At 35.2% G+C, this 24,070-nt stretch overlaps 1 protein-coding gene across 1 annotated transcript in view; it reads left to right on the top strand.

Moving 5' to 3' along the window:
• Window positions 1–2,811: 2,811 nt before the first annotated feature.
• CenG1A (Centaurin gamma 1A) overlaps window positions 2,812–24,070 on the top strand; it is a 197,418-nt gene continuing 176,159 nt past the window's right edge. The window contains exons 1-2 of the mRNA XM_085809112.1: window positions 2,812–3,209; window positions 20,096–20,154. Coding sequence (XP_085665238.1) covers window positions 3,032–3,209; window positions 20,096–20,154 — 237 coding nt within the window. The 5' untranslated portion in view covers window positions 2,812–3,031. The remainder of the gene's footprint in view (window positions 3,210–20,095; window positions 20,155–24,070) is intronic.

Below are 24,070 nucleotides of genomic sequence, written 5' to 3'. Positions count from 1 at the left end.
GCGATGAGAATGTCGTCGAGATAGCAAAATACAAAGTCTAGGCCACTAAGCACTGTGTTCATACACCTTTGGAAGGTTTATGCAGCATTTCATAATCCAAATGTCATGTAAGGAAATTCAAAAAGTCCGAAAGGTGTTATGATTGCTGTCTTCGGAATATCAGCTGCATGAACAGGAATCTGTTGGTATGCTCTTATTAAATCTATGGTTAAAAAAATCGTTTTTCCGTGCAGAATGTGAGTACAGTCAGTTAGAAATGGTAGTGGGTAACGGTCTGGTACAGTATTTGCTTTAAGGCCATGGTAATCGCCACATGGTCTCCAGTCACCGGATTTTTTTAAGGTGAGGTGTAATGGACTTGACCAGCTGCTTTTCGATGGTCTGCAGAGACCTTCTTGCAACATATAATCAAATTCCTTTTTCGCGGCAATCAACTTTTCTTGTGAAAGTTTTCTGACTTTAGAGGATACAGGGTTACCTTTGGTTTTGATGTAATGTTGCACATCATGTTCTTTAATTTTACTGTTTTTTATGTTGGGTTTAAGTAAGTCAGGAAATTTGTTTAGGATGGCTCTATATGGGTTTTGAAAAGTGTTAGCAATGAATTTAGGAGTGACGCTATTGTTACACAAAGTACCTTTAGCCGTTAATGAGGTCGTGCCATCGATTAATTTCCTGTTTTTACTATCGACTAACAAATTAAAATGTGAAAGAAAGTCTATTCCCACGATCGGTTTATTAACGTCCGCAATGATAAAAGGCCATTTGAAAGTTCTGCATAGCCCTAAATCGAGCTCCAATAATTTTTGACCGTATGTTTTGATTGTTGTACCGTTAGCTGTGAATAACTCAAGCTTAGACACAGTTCTTTTTTCCGATGGTGATGGTGGGATAACCGATATTTCTGCTCCAGTGTCAATTAAAAAATGGGTTGCTGATGCGTTGTCACGAATACAGTCAAAAGTCGTTAATTCGGACACCCATAATCCTTTACATTTTACATAATACATTTTTAATGGCCGGATATTTGCCGTTGTCTGGTGGTTTGGTGAGAATATCAGAGATATGTGACAATGTCCCTGTTTCAATAGAACTGACCACGTAATCGTATTTTGTTTGATCAGCCGTAATTCCAGCGTTTCGGAATTGGGCTTCAATCTGAAGAAACCATATTTTGGGGTCAGGTTTCCTAAAAGGAGGAATTTTGATGCTGACCTTGGCAACAGTCGCAGATGTTGCATTAGTTTCGGCTTGTTTACTTTCGTCTCCTTCAGCCATAGCAGAATTAGGCTTAATGGAAATACAGATACCATTATTTAATTTTATATTTTTATAGCTTTTCCGGCTAAAGTTTGCTTAGTAAAAACTAGTTCATTTATTCTTAACACATTTGATGCATTCTGAAAATTCTAACTGCATTCATTACGGCTGAAGTTATATTGCAATATAGAACAAATTTTCAATTTTTAAAGTTGACTTACCATTTTAGAAGTATTTCAGTCCCACGTACGCTCGGAATTTACATTTCACAGACGCACTAAAACAATCGATTCATCAATTCTTGATGTAATCCATGCGCACCAGAAGCACTTCGAAATCGAAACTATCACTCAGTCCACTGTCAAACTCAGGAAAAAATTGCGGAACTTTAAAAATGGGTAAGTAGCTTCTTACGACACTGTCCGAAGCATTTATTCGGTAACAGGTGACAATTTATAAAGTGCTTATAATGTCAGTGACATCTCGTAAAATTACAGAAACATCATACGTTCTTTTTTCATCAGACACTTTATAAGTTGAATTCAATCACGTCCGGGTCACCAGTGTGGATGTCTTGAACATAGGAAATGTTAAACATTGCTCTTACTCCAATAAGATTAATATTTATTTACATTTTTTACATATAGAATCACACAGACAAAAAACAGTCATCGTTCTTTTTTCTTCTCTCTTGCTTTATGTTGCCATTCTGGCGAAAAGAAAAGTGCATGCGAGAAGTTTCACAGATGGCGCTTCATTAACGCGAATGATGTCGCCACATTCCCTGCTAAAAGTCTTCTTGTGCCCAGATATTTTATTGAAACTCAATCTCTTTACTTTAATTTCGGTTACTATTATATCATATCATTTAAAGCTATTAATTTATCTCATGTTTCTCCTCAGAGGCAGTGTCTCTGGAAATCTAACTCGCCTAACAAGTTCCTCGCTCTCATCCCTCTCCAGACCCAAATCACGTGCGACGTGAATGACCTTTCGCGATTAGTTCCTTTCTCGTATTGTTAACACCACAAGATCATTGATAAAGGAAATATCGAATTTTTCAAAATTCAGGATGCAACGCTTCAAAATTGATTCTGTCCCTTTATTCACTCTCAGAATTACTAAATAAATTAAGTCCATCAGTGTTTCTGCCTTTTTTACCGTGGAAGGCAGTTTAACTTTTGTTATTTTGACAATTCAACAATTTTCTTTGCAGAACCCTCTTTTTGATGATTTAATCTTTGATGATGTGGGGATAAATGCATTAAGCCTATGAACCTCGTAAATGAACTCTTCCTTGATCCTAACTCTTTTTGTTTATTTGAAATTGTTGAAAATTCCTTTTTCAGTTCATTGTGAAACAAAGTTTTTACATATTTTTTAAAAAATTGCGTCTCATTTTCGGATCTTTTAGCCCTTTTGGTGGCTGCGAGCAAAGACTATTGCTTTGCGTAGTTTGTGCTTCATTTATCCAGTACTCATACATGTCATAGTCTAGTGATTGTATAGGTGTGGTAATTTAAAACCGTCAGACATAAGTTAGCCGTACGAAAGAGACGCCGATCACTGCCTTATGGTAACTAGGTATTAGAAGTGAAATAATCTACAAATGTATTGTATGGATGCGTTAGCGCATGCGCGCAATAAGTTCACTAGCCATATCCTTGCAATTGATCATAATATTTAGTTTAAAGAGCTGTAGTGTCATCTGTCAAACAAAATGTGCATTACGGATTTATGCTTCTGTAGCTGACAAAAGTATGTTCTAAAAATGAATAATCGCGGTCATGTACAGCAGCCGTATTATAGTAATTCTCTTGCAATTCGTCAAGAAATCCAAAGATTTGAAAGTGTGCATCCAAGCATCTATGCTATTTACGATCATTTGGAACTTATGCCTGATCCTCTTCTTGCTCAACAAATTCGAGAACACGTTGTTTGTATTGAAGGTATGTTTTGAGTCTTCTTAATAATAGAATGATTATTGGTTATTCAACATATAGTATTTATCTGGGTCATCCTGAAGTGTCAAGCGTCCGCCTTGCTTTCGGAATTTAAATGTTTGTTTCTCGCACGAGTGGACAATTTCCTTACAGGATTTCTGTAGTTTGATGAAATTTCAGGTGCATTATCCTCGATTACAATTTCCTTGGAATAGAACATTTGCAGAAATTCTTAAAAGCTCTGAAACCTAAAAGTTTTTTGGTTAACTTATTAGAAACCTGCTGTGTTTGTATGGTGAGACCCCCCTAAAAATATAAGCATCTTTCCTTCACTAATCTTATAAGAGTATATTACTAGAGTATTCACGTTTATAAAATTTTATTTTTACCTTTTGCACCAATGAAAAGCTTTTTACATGTGTTTTTGGCTTGTATAGAAATGTATATTCTCGTTCGTTTTCTTTTGACTTGACTTGAACGTAAAATTTGCAGAACATAGCCAACAACCACAGCAACAAAAAAAGGGGGGGGGAGTTGAATTATGTACGGAAATTTTATGAGTTTTTTATATATATATATTACATTTTATTTAAAGGGAATGAACCCTATGGGATACATAAGATGGATTCTTATCCAGTACTTTTTGCTGAGATAGATTGTAATTTTCATTGGATTCACAGGTGAGCTGCAAGGTAGAATGACATTTGACATGGAGCTATGATAGATTTCATAGACTTATACTGCTATTTTGCACCATTGGATTCACAGGTGAGCTGCAAGGTAGAATGACATTTGACATGGAGCTATGATAGATTTCATAGACTGCTATTTTGCACTAACAATGAAGGTGCTGTGTTATCAGTCTTTTTTTTTATTTACTTTGATTTAGATAGCATCTTATTGTCCTTACATTGAATTTAAAATCCTCACATTGAATACAATTGAAAATTTATAAAGGCTGGAAACTATCATTTTTGCATACTATCACCACTACTAGTTTGCTATCTGATTTTCTTATGTTTATTCATTCTTATAATTCCTGGCTAATTTCAGAATTTCTTATTTTGTCTTAATTTTGATTGACATTTTTTAAGTAGAGTCTGTTTTATAATAGAAAACAGACTGCTGAGCAATTTAGATGCTTTTTTTCACAGCTTCTGTATACAGCTATTTTTCCATACAGTTTTGTTGCATTTGAAGTAAAAATATTTTTTTTATCTGTTTAGTAGATCTGCTTGAGAGGATAACTATCTCCTCTTTGTTGTATCAGAAATGCTTACCAATAAGGAAGATGTGGTAGTCTAATGGCATAGCATCTGGGCTGGTGCAGGGAATGTTACCTTTGTTAATAGCAGAATGTTTTAGTTAGATGTTTCGTTTAAGCAGTAGTATGAGAATCTGCATTGTCACAAAGTAACAGAATCTGGCAGAGAGTATGGTATAGATTTTAATCTGGATTACATAACAAGAGTTTCTTCAAAGCATGGCAATAGGCACCAGTGTTTATTGCCCTTTTGATGTTAAGTCTACTTGTGAAACACTGCATCTTTACCAGAAAATAGTTTCTATAATTTTGGTTGTGATAACATAGAGTTTTGGTAAAAGTATATTTTAGGGTACCCCTTGGCGAAACTTTGCGATTTTTGGCAGTACATGGATACCGAGGTTGTACAATGCTTTGACTTGTTATTTTGGCCTGCGTAGTGCGATTTTTGGCGCAAAAATTGCCATTACGCATTTGTACAATTCTTTGACTTGTTACGTTAAAAAAATAAGGTCAAAGAATTGCACAAACTCGGTATCCATGTACATATTGACCTATTTTCACTTTAAAAAAAATCCCCGAATTGTAAAACTATGCTTTACGCACTCCCTTGAGTTTGTCCATGTACGCATTGATATATTTTCACCTAAAAAGTAAAAGGATTTGAACTACAATTAATTATTTGAACTACAATCCGTACATCGGCATCGCCACAGAAATTCACAAAAATAAGAGATATACTACGTAGTTCCAGACTATGGCTACTAAGTAAATTTTCATTTACACAATTAGTTCACTCGATTAATGCACTTTTGCCCTTTCGTTCCAAATTGTACTGAAACTTCAAATTAATCCTACTACATTCAGCCATTGTACCGTCTAAACAATGAAACAAGCAACGTACTTCCTAAGCAACACACACCACAAAAGCCCTTGCAAAACATCCTATGATTCAAAATTTCCCAGAATAATGCGAACGATTATGTCATAATAGGGTTTCCATAACATTCAACTACTCTAGTTACCATAAATGATACAACTTGGCAGTAAACGAAACAATAACTTGGTGATAAATGAACCAACTTCACGATAATACAAGGGGTACCTTAAAGTCAACTGTAACCAGAGTTTTTAAAATTTTATTTTAATGGATTTGCCTCTTTGAATATGGCAAAGCACATGAGAATTAGCCTAAGAGGAGGGATCCCTTTATGGAGTACTTTCTGAGGGAAACTGGCTCATTACACATGGGAAAAACCATGAAAACCAGCCAGCCTGTTGGCCTGGTTTCAAACTTGGGTTCGAATTACCAATATTCAGCGGTCTTAACTACTCTACTTTCATGGGAGATAATGTGTTACTATAGCTATTGATGCTTGGATTCAGGGGTTACATGAAATGTCTGTGACTTGGCTCTCATTATGATGCGTCCAACAATTCATCGGCTTACTTTGTCAGTTTAAAAATAACAAAACGGTTGATCTTTACATTATGGTAACTTGGCGTTTTTTTGGCCAAAATTTGGCGACCAACTCTCCTACAGCAACCCTCTATTTTTTTTCCCCGCCGCCATTTTGTCTTCACGAAGTAAAGACATGTTTCTTTTCTTTTTATCTACTGAACACTTCTTCCAACAATCTAGTAGCCGAATTACACTTATGCTAGAAATTTTATCAAACAAAACTGCTTAATCATGACAAATATTCACTGCAAAATTGGGGGAAAGTGCACAATACCATACTCCTTACGCGTTTTTCAAAATAACACGTACACATAAACCATGTACACGGCGACTTATTTTTACTTAAAAAAACATCCCAGAATTGCACAAAAATGGCATTGCGCACACTCTTCACTATATCCATGTACACTGCTTTTTTCTCATAAATTAGAAAAATTTCACGAAAATACATGACAATTTTCTCAATCTTTAAACCCGGTAAAAAGAACATATATGAAATTACTGATCGCGAAAAAGTATTTACCCTTTACAAATATGAACATTTCCACATATAAAATAAATAAAATATCCAAAAACTTTTACCTCTAAATCATCTATTACATTATACACGTCACCAACGAATTCATACTGCAAGCATTACAAATACTTAATATCAAATATTTAAATTATTTCCATGCACGTTTATTTCAACTTAAACGTATACCAAATTCCTACAAACATAAAATTCACAAAATAACTATCATTTCATTAAAATATAATTAAATTCAAAAACACTACTTAAAATATAGATGAGCACATACATTAAATTAATAAAAATTACCTTACAATCCTAATTACTTTAAACTAAATCATTGCTAATAACAATTTTCCCAATAATACAAAATTCCTTTCCACCTTACATTTAGAACAATGCATAAAAATAATATCCTCAAATAATTAAAAATACTAACTTACCTAATCTTCTTCAGAATCTTGATTACGTGTCCGATAAACTATTCTTTAGTTACGGCCATGGGATCCAAAAATTCACGAACACTGTTTCACACAACACAGAATAAACCAAATACAAAATTTCCAGATTTTTTCCCGATTTCCCCCCTTTTCCGATTCAAGAACTGTAATTCGTCCATTAATATCACATGACATATCCCATGATCTCTCATTTCCCTCACACAAAATAATGCGTAATCGGAACTGAGTACTGCTCACATTATTACCAAAGTCCCAGGTAGTAACCTTTATCGCCTCCAAGATGTCGCCAAACTACCAGTTACCATATTGTAAAGATCAACCAACAAAACTTTGGCTAATTCATTTTCAGTACACACTAGGACCACAGCTTTCTGTCTCCCAAGTTTTTATATACAGTTCTGTAAAATGATAGCATGGAAATGACAAATTTTTCTTTCTGGAATATTAGTATCTAATACATATACCAGAATATTGGTGATTACATGCAGCTTGTGGTGATGGAGATAAGGAGCGCGCCTTGCACCCTCCGATTAATATGGCAACCCTAGAGGAGAAGTTTCTTACGAGTAGCAAGCAGAGGGCGAAACAGGCCCGCTGTCGGGAAGTGTGCGCAAAGTTCTGAAATAAAGCTTAATTTTTATTGTGCACTATGTCTAGTTAATATTTATATTAATGCAGTAAGAACATAATCTGTGATATGGAATGCGAGGATTGGTGGTAAAACCATATAGGTAACAACGTGATAGGAACCACCATAACGGTGACCCGGACTGTGTTAAATCAGGCCGTATGAACAGTTCTCAAGCACTTTCGGTTTTGACTACAAGCCATCACTCAAGATCTCCAAACCAGTCCGAATCACAGATGAGTAGTAATTATAGATCATTTTATACTTCTGTTTTCTACTTATCATTTAATTTCATTTTCTTTAGTTAAATTTTTGCTTTTATTTTGGCTTAAAAATCTTGCACAATGTGTGATGTTCATGCCGTCCAAATTCCGGTTTATAACTGATCAGACCCATCTTTATGGTTTATTATGTGTGAAAGTACCTTTGCTCTTGCCACCCCCAAACCTATCACAGAATCCATTACTAAATATGATTATGTAGTTGCTCATCTTCCAACAGATATTGCATCACTAGTGCGGGATTTACTTATGAAACCAGACCCTATTGATCCATATACAGAGCTCAAAACTGAGTTAATAAATCGATCAGGACAATCTTCACAGCAAGAAATTCACCAATTATTATCTGGAGAGGAATTAGGTTCTCGAAAACCTTCCGATTTGCTTAGAAATATGAAACATCGAGCAGAATCTTTAAATGTTCCTGATAACTTAATGTTAGAATTATTCCTTCAGTGTTTGCCTTCGACTTTTCAGTCTATTTTGGCAGCGGTTTCCAATTTAACTGTAGATAAAGCTGCAGAAATTGCCAACAGAATTTTAGAAGTAAATCCAACCCCAGGGACTCGTGCCGTTTCTCACACAATCGATCAGTCTTTTGAGGAAAAATTATTTTAAGAAATAGAAAAATTAAACAAACGTATTGATCGCATTTCTCTTTCTCGTGGTCGCTTGCCAAATCGTGGAGATCACAATAACGAAAGAAGCAATTCGAAAAGGAGAGGTTATTCTGTTTGCTGGTGTCATAGACGTTTTAGGAAAAAGTGTAGAGAGGACAAATGTACAAAACCTTGTTCATGGCAAGGAAACGAAACCAGCAAAGAATAGAGGCGACTTATTCTTTGCCTCAGGTTTCATGTCGCCTGTTCATTTGTGACCGTAGAACAAACCTTTCATTCTTGGTCAATACCAGCTCTGACGTGTCCTTACTTCCAGCAAATAATTCTCAGAAACGGAATTCTCCACAACAAACACTTTTCTCTGCTAATTCTTCCACTATTCATGTTTATGGTCAAAAAACACTTTCTTTGGATTTCAAATTAAGACGACAGTTTACATGGACTTTTCTTATAGCAAATGTAAGTACACCAATTCTCGGAGCAGATTTTCTCCATTTCTTTGAATTGGTGCCTGATCTCAGAAATAAAGATTTAAAAACGCAGTTTAAAACCGTCGGCTGCGTGAAAAATGCAGGCATTTATTCAGTAAAAACTGTGTTTAGTGATACACCATATCACAAAATTTTAGAAGAATTTCCTTCAATTACTAAATTACAGATCCTAACCAACCTGTTAAACACAACACCGTTCATTATATCATAACTGAAGGTCCACCTGTGGTTGCAAAATCTCGTCGGTTAGCTCCAGATCGCTTAAAAATAGCAAAACAAGAATTTCAAACTATGATGCAATTGGGGCATTTGAGACCTTCCAGCAGCAATTTATGCATCCCCACTTTACATGGTTCCAAAAAAGGGAAGTCTGGAATGGAGACCTGTAGGAGGTTATCGAGCATTGAACGCTCAGACAATAAAAGATAAATACCCTATTCCATGCTTAGCCGATTTTACTGCTACATTGCACGGTACTAAAATTTTTAGTCATGTCGACCTGATTAAGGCATACCATCAAATACCAATTAACCCAGCCGACATCCACAAAACCGCCATATGCACACCATTCGATTTATTCGAAAGTACCCGTATGCAATTTGGCTTATGCAATGCATCAGCAACTTTTCAATGTTTTATAGATGAAGTCACGCGGGATTTAGAAGGTGTTTATGCTTTTGTCAATGACTTGCTCATAGCCTCTAAAGATTCTGAGGAACATTGCAGGCATTTGAAAGCTTTATTTTCCAAACTTCAGGAATATGGACTTTGCATAAATGTTTTAAAATGTATCTTTGGTCAAACGTCTATTGATTTCTTAGGTTTTCACCTTAGTGAAAACGAAATTGAACCTCTTCCTATCAAATGTATTTTAGATTTTCAAAATGTATTTTAGTCAAATGTATTTCAGATTTTCCTCAACCTACCACTCTCACTCAGCTTCGCCGATTTTTAGGCATGTTTAACTTTTACAGATGTTTCATACCTAAAGCAGCACATATTCTTTCTCCTTTAATAAAATTGTTAGAAGGCTATTTTAATAAAAAGAAATCTCGTTCTCGTGTTTAGGACTCATCCCCACAATTAAATTGGAACGAGAATGCTGAACAAGCCTTTATTGCTTCCAAAAATGCCATTGCTCAGGCTACCCTTTTGAGACACCCTATTCCCGGAGCCCAGCTAAGCATCTGGGAGATGCCTCAGTCGTCGCAATAAGGAGCACACTTATGCAGTTGTCTCAACAAACATGGGAACCTATAGCATTTTTTTTCTATGAAACTCAATAAAAGTCAACAGAAATGGTCTGCGTGCGATAGGGAATTATTTTCAATTTATTCTGCTATTAAGAAATTCCGACACATGTTAGAAGGCAGAAATTTTATCATTTATACGAATCAAAAACCGTTAATATACGCTTTTAAACAGAACCCTCATAAATGTTCACCTCGACAATTGCACCATTTAGATTTTATTTCTCAGTACTCTACTAATATTAGGCATATGCAAGGTTCAAAAAACGTTGTTGCTGATGCTCTTTCAAGAATCGAAATGCTCAACAGCATGATCCGGAGGTAGAAGACCTTCTCAAAAACAATACATCATCTTTGAAACTGGAATTTAAACCATGCCAATATTCTGATGGTAATATTCTTTGTGACATATCAACGGACATTCCTCGTCCATTTGTTCTGAATTCCTTTTGCAGATTCATCTTTAATCATCTGCATAATCTGTCACATCCAGGAATTGCAGCTACTACGAAGCTTATTTGTTCTCGTTATGTATGACCCGATATGAAACATCATATCAAAAATTGGGTGAAATCCTGTGAATCTTGCCAAAAATCGAAAATTACTAGGCATACTAAAGCACCACTGGGCACATTATCTCTTCCTGATGCATGTTTTTCAGGAATTCAAATGGATATCGTTGGACCATTACCTCCATCAGAACGCAACGTGTACCTTTTGACTCTAATAAATAGATTTTCCAGATGGCCTGAAGCCATTCCCATCCCGGATATGAAAACGGAAACCATTTTTGAGCCATCTTCAACTGTTGGATATCTCGTTTTGGCTGCCCATCGATCATAACAGCAGACCAAGTTCTCAAATGAGATCCGCAATTTTTGCAGAATTTACGTGCATTTTGGGTGTGAACAGAATCGCAACAATAGCCTCTCTCAAGGCTCACGAGACCGATAACTGGACTGAAACACTACCATTTGTTATGCTTGGTATTCGGACAGCCGTAAAAGAGGATCTACAGTTATCTTGTGTTGAACTGATGTACGGCACAACTCTCAAGCTGCCTAGTGATATGATAACACCATCTAAGATATCTCCGTCACGAATCTTTGGCATAGAATGCAACAACCAAATCCAGTAGCAACATCTGCACATCGCCAAGAAAAGTGTTACGTAAGTGCTACCTTAAAGTCGTGTATGCATGTATACTTATGTGTCGATTGAGTAAAGCCACCTCTGTGCCAACCACATACAGGTCCGCATAAAGTCCTTTCTGGAACGAACAAAACTTTCACAATTGATATTAACGGTCTGTGTTACCTACTGTGTCTATAGACCGTGTGAAACCAGCCTATTTGCTTTCGGACTCTAATTTGCCTGAACTGAAAACAAATAAAGACTTAAAGACAGTTCAGCAGAATAAATGTGCAAAAGAACTCTCTAAGACACAAACTGTCACCAGATTGGGAAGACATATTCACTTCCCTAAAAAACTTGCTTCTTAAATAACAATTTAAAACCTTTTTTTTTAAATTCATATCATAACACATTTTTTGTTATTTCATGTTTATTATATGTGTCATTACCTTGTTATATATTGAATTGCATTTTTGTCTTTTCTAATTTTATATTCTAATTTTGTAATTATGAAAAAAATACCCGACAGTACAGATCCTCTTTCATAACCTGATGTCATTCCTTTGAATGGCCATCAAAGGAACTGGGGGGGGGAACTCTGTGGTGATGGCGATAAGGAGCGCACCTTGCGCCCTTCGATAAATGTGGCAACCTTAGAGGAGAAGTTTCTTACGAGTAGCGAGCAGAGGGCGAAACAGGCCTGCTGTTGAAGAGTGTGCGCAAAGTTCCGAAATAAAGCTTCATTTTTATTGTGCACTATGTCTAGTTAATATTTATATTAATGCAGTAAGAACATAATCTGTGATATGGAATGTGAAACAACATGATAGCAACCACCATAAGCTTCAGCAAGGTTTATTGTATATGTTCTTCAAACCATCCTTTAAACATTTTCATCCACTTATAAATTTAGCTGTCAGTGACATTCAGACCTACACTTCATTGATTTGGGGATGAATCTCTATTGGTATCAAATTTCATGCTGTCAGGAAGTGTATAAGGAACCTTATTTACTGCTGGTGGGCAGCGCTGATTTTTATCATCCTTGTTACAGAATCTGGTGTGTGCATACTACCAAGTTGATTCATAGTGGTGTCTGACTATAAGCTATGGATTCCAGAGGGTGCAGGTGTATTTAATTATTATTGCACATGCTGAACTGTCTTTCACACAGTCTATAGACACAGAAAAGGTATTGCCAAACAGTCCTTTCTTAAAAAATAGATGCTTACTTATTAGTATAACCACCTTAGTAGAGCTTACCAATTTCATGAAATTTTCAGAATATATTAAACTAGCAACCTTGCAGGAGCTCATTAATGGCTGAGTAGTTAAGACCACTGAATAGTGGAAGTTTGAACCAATATGAATGAGCTGGCTGCAAAGTTCGTTTTTGTGCCTTTTGAAAGGTGTTACATGAACGTGAGCCAGTTTTCATTAGGTAGTTCTCAACCAAGGCATCTCTCCCTGTTATACATATAATCCTCATGTGCTTTGCCATATTCAATTAACCTAAGACCTGGTTAGAGTAGACTGAAGGGTACCCCTTGTATTATCACGAAGTTGTTTCATTTGTCGCCAAGTTGTTGTTTCGTTTATCGCCAAGTTGTTTCATTTATGGTAACCTGAGGAGTTGAATGTTTTGTAAATATACTTTTGCCTAGAATTGGGTGCTCCTTTGACTTTTTCAGTGAAAATATATCGATGCGTACATGGACAAAGTCAAGGGAGTGTGCAATGCCAAGTTTGTGCAATTCTCTGATGTTTTTTTAAGTGAAAAATTGGTCGACGTGTACGTGGATAAAATCAAGGGAATGTGCAATGCCTAGTTTGTGCATTTCTGTGATTTTTTTAAAAGTGAAAATAGGTCAATGTGTACATAGATACAGAGTTTGTGCAATTCTTTGAGTTATTTTGTCTGGTAATTTACCATTTTGCCGCCGCAGGTGAAGTTGCAAAAAATGGTACAATCGATGCCAAATGGAATATCCTTGCTGGCAACATTTAACGCCTCATTTTCAAAACAAGTCACAGCCATTTTTTATCAGATTGTTTCATTCAATACTGGCATACAATTACGTAGAATTTTTACCACATAGTTCAATTTTATGCCCTAAAGCCATTCGAGGTAATTAAGTCAATTAGGATGCAATCACACGACTCAGCCAAAGGCCAAAATATAGAAAAGACAAAGTAAAGGGTTAAATTCATCAATTCTAATGAGAATGCACTAGTGAATTAAAGCACTGCGGTTTTACATAATTTCTGAGTAAGCTATTCGTACGAATTAAAATGACTCTTGCATTTAAACTTCTATTCCATGTTAAGATTTAACTTGAAATTTATGTAAATAATTACTGAGAGAATTATTGGGTTGGCAACTAAGTAATTGCGGGTTTCACTCATAGATGGCTTTAGTTGAATATTTAGGGTTGAAGACATAGTACAAATGTAAAACACAATTTGTTATTTGATAGTTGGCAATTCAGCTGTCAATCAGTAAAAAAAGTTTTTTGATCGGTTGCGTAGTTTTCGTTTGGCGTTCGTTGAAAAATGGAAAATCAAAAGGAACATTTTCGTCATATTTTGCTTTTTTATTTCCGCAAAGGGAAAAATGCATCACAAGCTCATAAAAAGTTATGTGCTGTTTATGGTGACGAAGCCTTAAAAGAACGGCAGTGTCAAAATTGGTTTGCCAAATTTCGTTTTGTTGATTTTTCACTCAAAGATGAAAAACGCTCTAGTCGTCCAGTTGAAGGTGATGACAACCTAATCAAAGCAATAATCATTTCGGATCATCACAGTACAACACGTGAGATTGCAGAGAAGCTTCATGTATCACATACATGCATTGAAAATCACTTAAAACAACTTGGCTATGTTCAAAAACTCGATACATGGGTTCCTCACGAACTGAAAGAAACGCATTTAACGCAACGCATTAACAGCTGTGATTTGCTAAAGAAACGTAATGAAAATGATCCATTTTTAAAATGGCTGATAACTGGTGATGAAAAATAAGTTGTTTACAACAATATCAAGCGGAAAAAATCATGGAGCAGGCCAGGTGAACCAACTCAAACAACATCAAAAGCTGATATTCAGCAAAAGAAGGTTTTGTTATCAGTTTGGTGGGATTACAAAGGAATTGTCTACTTTGAACTCTTACCACCCAACTGAACGATCAATTCTGATGTCTGCAATGAACAACTAACGAAATTAAAGAATGCAGTTGAAGAAAAGCGGCCTGAATTGACAAATCGAAAAGGTGTTGTATTCCATCATGACAATGCAAGGCCACACACATCTTTGGTCACTCAGCAAAAATTATTGGAGCTTGGTTGGGATGTTTTACCACATCCACCATATAGTCCTGACCTTGCACCATCTGATTACTTTTTGTTTCGATCTTTACAAAACTCCTTGAATGGTAAAAATTTCAATAATGATGATGATGTCAAATCGTACCTGATTCAGTTTTTTGCTAATAAAAACCAGAAGTTTTATAAATGTGGGATTATGATGCTGCCTGAAAGATGGCAAAAGGTCATTGATCAAAGTGGGCAATACATTACAGAATAAAGTTATTTAGATCCATGAAAAAATTTTCTTTGATTTTCTAAAAAAAATCCACAATTACTTAGTTGCCAACCCAATAGATTTTTGTAGCGTAGTTTATGTGAGATGAGATCATTTGGTGTCACGTGATATGGACCGGTGAATCAGGATGTTGTACCATGAAAGCATAGTAAATTCTTAAATTAATGTCTTTTTACAAATTTATTGGCTTTTTACAAAATTTTAAATGATATTAAAATGTTTATGCCTTCAAAATAAAAATTTCTTAGAACTAACATTTGTTAACATTTTTTATGTGTATATTATGTGTTTTCGCCAATAAAGTCTGCTTGTCGAGATTTGCGCTGGCAAAACGGAAAAGTACCTTTTGTCTTTGTGTAGTGGTGATTTTTGGCGCTAAAATCGCCGCTAAACAAAGCCAAAGAAACAAGTGAAAGAACTGCACAAACTCGGTATCCATGTACCGCCAAAAATCGGCAATTTTCGCCAAAGGGGTAACAGTAAATATACATTTACCACCTAACCTAGCAAGTTTACGCATAACATTTCTTCAATTTTATCAAACAACATTGCCATTTTCATCTGTGTGTTTTTTCCTAAAGTCCAAGTTCTAACAGTTTTTATCACAAAATTGTGATATTTATTTTTTCATAAACTGAGTATTCTCTGATGAAAGAAACCATGGTGTTATTTATGTCATCAGGAATAAAGTATTGTGCTGCAAAATTTCTGGAGGGTTCCATTCCCTTGTATCTGTTCCTAAAGTTACCGCCACAGAATTCCCATAGAAGTTTCCAAAGGAAATGAAAGATTTCTGCAAAGTAGGTTTAATGAGTGATTTTCAGGTAAATACCTAATTAAAATGTAAAAAATGGATATAATAATATCTGTATCTATATTAGATATGATACTCAATCACAAAACACGAATTTTTCAGGAATCACTCTATATACTAAAGCAACGTTCACTTTATCCCTATGGACTTAACACTTATATACATAGTCATAGAGATACTTCTAAAAAATCTATTTTCAGCCAATTTAAGCTATATTGCTGTGTGTGTATGGGTTCGTTGTGAATTGAATGCACAAGTCCGATGAAAAATGAATAAAATTTTTTTATCACAACAAATAAAACAAAAATGCTTCAATTTCCTCAGATATTCATACAATATCCCAATATCTCACAGTAGTTATCTTTTAAACTAATTCAAAATGGAGAAAGCTAGTCCGATTTCACTGCGAAATCACTATAGTCAACAACAGCAGTTTTCTAAACAAAACTCATAAAACAACTAACTAACTAAAGAACCGAGAGGTTTTCATGCTGCTTATGTAAGCTTTTTAAATGCAATTTCTCGAAATCAAAAAGAGATATTTATTAAATTTTAAATGCACGCACTCTTGTATTTTTAAATTTCCAGCTTAGCTTTCTCTTAATATTCGTTACGCACTGCGCTGCATGGGTAATAAAACAATTTAATTTATAATCCTACTAATACTAGCTATTTAAATACCAAATCTGTAACAGTGCCCCCTTTCCAAGTCTCGAGCAGTACTTTCCCTGGACAGGAAGCCAAACTTACAACTAAGGCATAAAAGCAATAATAAACATTATTTTACAAAACCAAACAACATGAACAATAAATGCAATAACTAACATAAACAATTCAAATGCTATCAAATACTAAATACAAATCAAATCAAATACACATTTAGAAACAAAAAGGACAATGGCCTCACACTATTTACAATTATATACACTACGTACTATGGCCATAGTAATGAGCTAACCTGTTGTAATGAACAACTTTAGAGTTCGATGACTTACGGATCCAAACCATGACATCATTCAGTCTGTTTAGGGCTGTGTACGGACCAACCCAAGGTGACTGTAATTTCAGACAGAGTCCTTTCTGTTGAGTCTGATACCACAAGCACACCTTGTCTCCTTCGTGAAATTGATGTCCAGTAGCTCTTGTGTCATATCTGTTCTTCACCTTCTCTGTCGCCAAGTTAACTCACCCTCGTGCAGAAAGGTGCATCATTTAAAACCGGGCCTGAACATCTTGGGTGTATTCCTCAGGCAGTGAAAGAACATCTGGAGGGCGACCAAACAGGAGGTCACAAGGCAGACGAAGGTCTCGACCGAAGATTACCTGGGATGGAGAATAGCCAATAGTCTAGTGTTTCTTTTCCACCCTAGTATGATTTCAGCAGCTCTCTGAGTAGGGTCTTTCCGACAAGATGTCGGCAATTTTAGGTGAGGATCCCTTCTGAGAATGGATAGTCATGTCCTCAGATGCTGAAAGCAGTTTGTTGTTTTTGAAGTCTAAGGAAAAATCGTATTTCCTTAAAAAGTCCAATTCAAGTATGCATGGATCTGTAATATCCGCCACATATGCCGTGTGATGGTAGGTGGCACTTCCAAACGTGATGTTCATGTTTAACTTCCCAGTTATGTCGATCTTATCACCAGATGCAGTCTTAAGGGTAACACAGGATGGTGTCCAAATAAGTTTATCTTTAAACTGTTGCACTAAATCTCTCCGAATGATGGTAACATTAGCTCCTGTGTCAATGATCATATTGCAAGGAACTCCATCGGATATGCCCATTGATGGACAGTCTGTTACTGTTGCCATTCACTGTAGAAAACTTGAGCTTTTAAAAACTAGGTTTTTCATTATCTGCCAACCTCCGTTCCTCGATATGGTCATTAATTTGTTTCCTGCGTCGTTGCTGAAAAATGGTCTCAATTTCCATGCTCTGAGGTGTGCTGCAGTTCCTTCGCACGTGGCCTTCAGCTCCGCAGTTCCACAGTTCCAGCACTTTGGTGGCTTGTCACTCCTTTTCCTTCCCATGACATTTAATTGTCTGTTTAACTTGTCTCTCTTATTTTCCGTGCTCTGGAGTGTTCTGCAGTTACTTTGTATGTGGCCTTCAACACTGCAGTTCCAGCACTTTAGGATTGGTTTCTTTTCACTTCTGTTCCGTCTCAAGCCACTGATTTGTCTGGTTTTATTTTCATTACCTTGGGGTGTTCTGCAATTCCATCATAGGTGACTTTCAGTACCACATTTCCAACACTTTAGAGCCACTTTGTTCTCACTCCTACTCCATATCAAAGCGTTAACGTGTCTTGATAAATCATCTAAATGAGCCATCAATTGTTCCACTGGCTCATGGACCGCACAGCTCTGACTGGGTAGCGATCTCTACGAGTTGCTTGCTGGGCTGCCTCGAATTTCATGGTGTACAACAGAGTGCTTTTTATGTCTGTAACATTCACCATTTGTAGAGCCTTCTACATTTCGGGATCTCGGATGCCACCGATAAAGTACTGCACCGACAGGATTTCCCTCGTTTCTCTGTGGCACTCCGTAAAGGCAAGGTGGGTCAGCCTTTCAACATCTGTGGCGAGTTCCTGGAGTGATTCAGTGGGCTTCTGTTGGCGGGATTTTAATTGAAGCCTACTGTAATCTTACAAACATTTATCCCAAAGCACAGCTCCAAATGTGCCGGACAGAACTTCGAAATCTAGCCTTTCGTTTTCTGGGAGAATAAGAAGAATATCTGCTGCGTCTGCTCTCAGAGGAGTGGTGAGATGACAGCCTTAACTTGGGAATCTCATCCATTTGCATTTGCCACTATAGAAAACTGTGTTTTATATACTTGCTGGCTGGTCTTTCCATCTCAAGTGGATAGCTTCAGAGACGGACGAGCAGGCATGGGTAAAAATTTGAAAGCACCAGAATTGCTCTCTGCCATCACTACGAACTTCTTTAAAGTATTAATTTCTTTCGCAACTGCTGAAACCCTGTCATCAGTTTGTTGTTTGATTTGGTGTAGGATGGCAAAAATCCTTCCTTCGATTCATTGTTCCACAACAGAAACTCTCTCTTATATCTTATATTTGATATTTGACAGAAGAAGCTCTTTCTTCTATTTGTTCTTTTACTGAAGAAACTCTTTCTTCTATTTGTCCAACTTTATTTTCAAAAGTGTCAATTCTGCCTTCCATAGCCTCAAATTTATTTTCTATTATACAGGTAATCTCTATTTTTTTTTTTTTTTTTTTTATTTATTTCCTTTTGACCTATTTTCATTTCTGCTTTAACATCTTCCTGAACAACCTTTATTTCTTCCTTAACAGATACTTGAGCAGCTTCATCTTTTCTTGGTTGGCATCCATCTTCTCTTTGACGGATTCTATCTCTTCTTTAACAGAATCTTCCATCTCTTCTTTAAATGAAGCAGAGGCTGCGATGAATTGCTTTAACTGTTCTTCCATCGCTCTTGTGATTGGCATTCAAAATCCCACTTCTGACACCAAAAAGTGTTGCGTGTGTACGGTTTCATTATGAATTGAATGCACAAGTCCGATGAAAAATGAATAAAATTTATTTATTATCACAACAAATAAAACAAAAATGCTTAAATTTCCTCAGATATTTATACAATATTCCAATATCTCACAGTAGTTATCTTTTAAACTACTTGAAATGTTCAACAGAACTAATTCAAAATAGAGATAGCTAGTCCGATTTCACCGCGAAATCACTATAGTCAACAAGAGCAGTTTTCTAAACAAAACTCATAAAACAACTAACTAACGAAATGAGAGGTTTTCATGTTGCTTGTATAAGCTTTTTAAATGCACGAGAATGTTCTAGCAATTTTTCAAAATCAAAACGAGATACTTATTTATTAAACGTTAAATGCACGCGCTCTTGTATTTTTAATTTTCCGGCTTAGCTTTCTTTTAATATTCGTCACGTGCTGCACTGCATGGGGAATAAAACAATTTAATTAATAATTCTACTATTATTAGCTATTTAAATACAAAATCCGTAACAATATGTAATAAATAATTTTTTGGAATTTAAGTTATTTTTTTTCTGTAAAAACTCGGTAAACTATGCCAAGGTGTTAATGTGCAAGTATAAAAAAATAGCCTATGTATAGTCTCATAAATTTGTCTGGTATTGTATTTTTCATAATGTAATATAATCTTCATGTTATCGTTATCCATGTCATATATTTGAGCCTTAATTTTGTATTGATTTTTAATAAATATGGATGAAAGAAAACAACGTGTTGAAGTGTGAATGTACAGTATTATACATGTATACTTTTGTCTCTGTCTCGATCTGTATCTATCTATCTATATCTATCTATCTATACACACACACACTTTTCTCATTTCCAGATTCCTTTGTAAATAGCCAGGAATGGACTCTGAGTCGTTCAGTTCCAGACCTAAGGCTGGTAAGTTGCCTTTTACATATTTCCTTTTGTGTTACTTGCCTTATGATTAAAATATTGCATTTTCTTTTAATTTGAGTGTAATTTTAAAATCGAATACTCAAAATTTGTCATAAAGAGGGGGAAAAATAAAAATAAAATAAACACAACATTCATTATAAACAGGGCTTAATTTCTAAAATCAGAAATGCTGGAGGTCTATGGAAGGCCATCAAAAGAAAGGAAAGATAAATAATTAAAATAACTAATAACTAAAATAATTAAGTTTAAATTGAAATTCAATAAAATATAAAGATATAAATAAAAATTTAATCAATTATTAACCCGCTGAGTGTTATGACCGGGTTTATCCAGTCATCAGAAGTTTTGCTACGTGGTATATATTAGTTTACAATTTAAGATATTTTACTTTCTTACTTTCTTTAATAATGTAAATATCATCTTAATGAATGTAAGTTTATGAAAGTGCAGACTAAAATAAGTAATTATACAAACTAAATTAATAAATGCTCTTTAAATACTGGTTTTCATGATGGATCTAAAATCCTGTGCCACTCAGAGGGTTAAATTCATGATAAATAGTTTAATAAAAGAAATAAAACATCAGACTTCATCTTATTTGGGGCACTGGCTGGATTTACAATTTCATTCGAAAGCTAAGAAGTAACTCAGCCAGTTTCCGGTTCAATTTAAATGAATATACTGTATAACATACTACAGTCAAAAGTCCTTAATCCGGACTCGTCAGCACTTCGGCGATTCCGGATTATCGGTTTTCCCGGATTATAGATCATCATTTTAAATCTGGTAAGATGGCATGCAGAAATTATAAAATTAAAAATATAAAACCGTAATTTATGAAATAAAGAGCAATTATGATCTAAAGGGTATCAAAATTTACCCAAAAAAAAAAAAAAGCTTAATATTTATTTGTTTACTTTACTAAGCATTTCTTTCAACGCGTGCATGCATAAAGCATACATTACGCATAGTCGAAATTAGAGAACTGCAACCAGAAAACAATTTGATGTGTATTCGTGATATTTATAATGATGGGGAATTTGATTTAAATCATATCAAAGACGGAGTACATTGACATGAAGTACTACATTTAGTAAGGAATTATAAGCAAAATAAAATAAAAACATCTGCTCTGAAGATAAGGATAGTGCTGACAGATCAACTTCCAGTTAACTGCGCTCTGAGACGTCCCCCCTCGCAGGGCAGCAGCGTGAAATTGATAAACAGATTTCGGAATTGTTAGAGAAACAATTTAAATTATCCGTTTTATTAAATTATCCTTTATCCAATTTAAATTATCCTTTATCCATTTTTTTGCAGCAATTTCACTTTTTGTTTGATGGACATCGAAACATGCTTTCGCTTTGTAGATTCTTTGGCAGCTCCAAAATCGGAAATTCTTTTTGACATAATCAAAAGTTCAAACTTACTTTTATAAAATTGCTCTAACAGTCTGCAAAAAATAAAAATCCGGATCCAATTCGAAGATTAAGGAACAATGCAATCTGCAACATGAACTGATAATTAGATAATTTTAGCGGTACTATTCGGTTTTGAGGGCCGTAAAAAATCGCCAAACTATTGTTAATGCCAATGCTACCAAAAATAATTGCGGCAACCTTAATGCAAGAAATAGTAAATAATAAGTATAATAGTAAATAACTATTTAAGATTGATGTTTTAATTTAGATGAAAGGTTAATTTCATATACCGTATATACCCGCGTATAAGTCGAGATATTTTGGACAAAAAAAAGACTTCAAAGTGGGGGGTTGACTTATATGCGGGGCCATAAAAAATTAAAAGAATTGGAAGTTCAAAAATTTCTTTATATAATGCAGTTGTTTTCTTCCTGCACGCAAATTAGATGACTTATCAAATAAGTCACTTACTTGAAGTAATTTCATGACTTAAATTTTGTGGCGAACTAATCACAGAGTTTCATACTTTAAATAGAGTAAGTTTCGATTAAACCAAAGAATTTTTGGCCCCCAAACAATAAAAAGCCCGATATTACATTAATTGCTCAGTGGGTTAAAGATGCTTGGAACGAAATACCCTCTGAAATGATTATAAAATTATTAAAAAAATGTTGTATTAGCAATGAACTAGATGGCACAGAAGATGATACTGTTTTTGAAAGTGAAAATGACGATGAAGGCTCTAGTAGCAATTGTAACAATACAGAGTTTGAGACTGAAAATATGTATGATGACGAGCCAATGACGACAGAAGAGTTCTATGAAATGTTTGGCGAATCTGACCATGAATCGGACGTTGAAGGATTTTGATTTTGTTTATTTACCAGGGTATTTTTTATCGTATATTTACTTTTTTTTCTCAGATGATTTTGAATAAATGTAGTACTTAAAAAAATATTTTCGAAGTTTCTCAATCGATTTCGGAAGTGGGGGCGTCGATTTATATGCGGGTTTCTTATTTTCTACGAATTTTTTATGTCGAAGTGGGGGGTCGACTTATACGCGGGTATATACGGTAATACTTTTTTATTATTATAATTTATATAAAAAAGGCTAAACATGACTGAATGGAAGCGTAAGAGTAAATAACTATTTCAGATCATTATTATAATTTATATAAAAATTGCTAGACATAACTGAATGGATTATCGCTCTTTCGCTACCGAGTTATCACTAAAGCATAATTTCGTCTCGTTGGTTGTTCAAGCATAGTTTTCTATAATAATTGATGCTTTTTCTTTGAAAAAATTCTCGGTAAAGTGCAGAATCGCCCGCTTATTTGTTTGCCGCTTCTTAAAAGGGTAAAAAAAAAATTGGATTTTTGTCAATTTTCTTTTACTTTTTAAGTGAAAATAGGTCGATGTGTACGTAGATAAAGTCAAAAGTGTGTGCAGTGCCATTTTTTGTGCAATTCTGGAATTTTTTTTAAGTAGGTCGCTGTGTACATGCATACCGAGTATGTGCAATTCTTAAAAACGCGTTAAGCAGTGGATGATTGTGCACTTTACCCAAAATTCTATTGCAGACTTTTCTTCTTGGGCAATTCAAAAATTGCTAAATCCATATCAAAAAAGGATTTAAAAATTAAACTAGTATTTCAATGGCGTCTTAAGAAATATAGAACTATATAAACCTACGCAATCTGAAATCAGCGCGTACACTAGATTTGGCACTTTTGCGCATACATTTTCGCTGCAATTTTTTTACCGACCTCGAAACGGAATAGTACCATTTTAGCTTAGCTTATACCATTCGTTATACATTAAACGTGCATGCATAAATGCATATGTGCATGCGTAAAGGTATATGCATTTATGCATGCACAGAATATTTGTAGCTTTAAGGTCCAGATTATAGATCATTCCGGATTATGAACATCCGGATTAAAGACTTTTGACTGTATTTCAAGGAATGAGGGAAACAAAAAGCCTCTTTTTCCAGCACACCAATGAAAAAATAAAACAGTTAAAACGTCACTGATGAGAATAGACAGAATATTAGAAACAATATTGAGAAGATAAAAGAAATTTTAATGGAGAAATATAGCTTCAAAAATGAAGAAGAATACAATGCTTTCTGACCACAACATCCTGCTGATATAATTCTAGTTGTCAAGCAGAATGCGCTTGTCCCCCCCCCCCCCAAAATCTCCAGAATCCAGAATTCAATCTGATGACAACATGAGAGCAAACATAAGGTCCGCACAAGTGATAATTTTTGTCCCTCCTATTTCGTTGCATAGTTCATGCCTGCAGAAGCTCTGTAATAAGAGGTCACTAGTGCTAGATAGACACTTTTAGTACTTTCAGGAACAAAACATTTTACCCGGTGTTATCTATTCATTCCACTAGCTGGAAAATAAGCCTTTGACATGTGGATGGAGGCTTTCCTTTTCTCTAAATTCTTAACCTCTGTCA

Source organism: Stegodyphus dumicola, chromosome X2, assembly GCF_044657685.1.
Source record: "Stegodyphus dumicola isolate Sdum_Otavi_A_Nest chromosome X2, ASM4465768v1".
Lineage (NCBI taxonomy): Eukaryota > Metazoa > Arthropoda > Arachnida > Araneae > Eresidae > Stegodyphus > Stegodyphus dumicola.
This window is presented reverse-complemented; position numbering and strand designations above follow the sequence as displayed.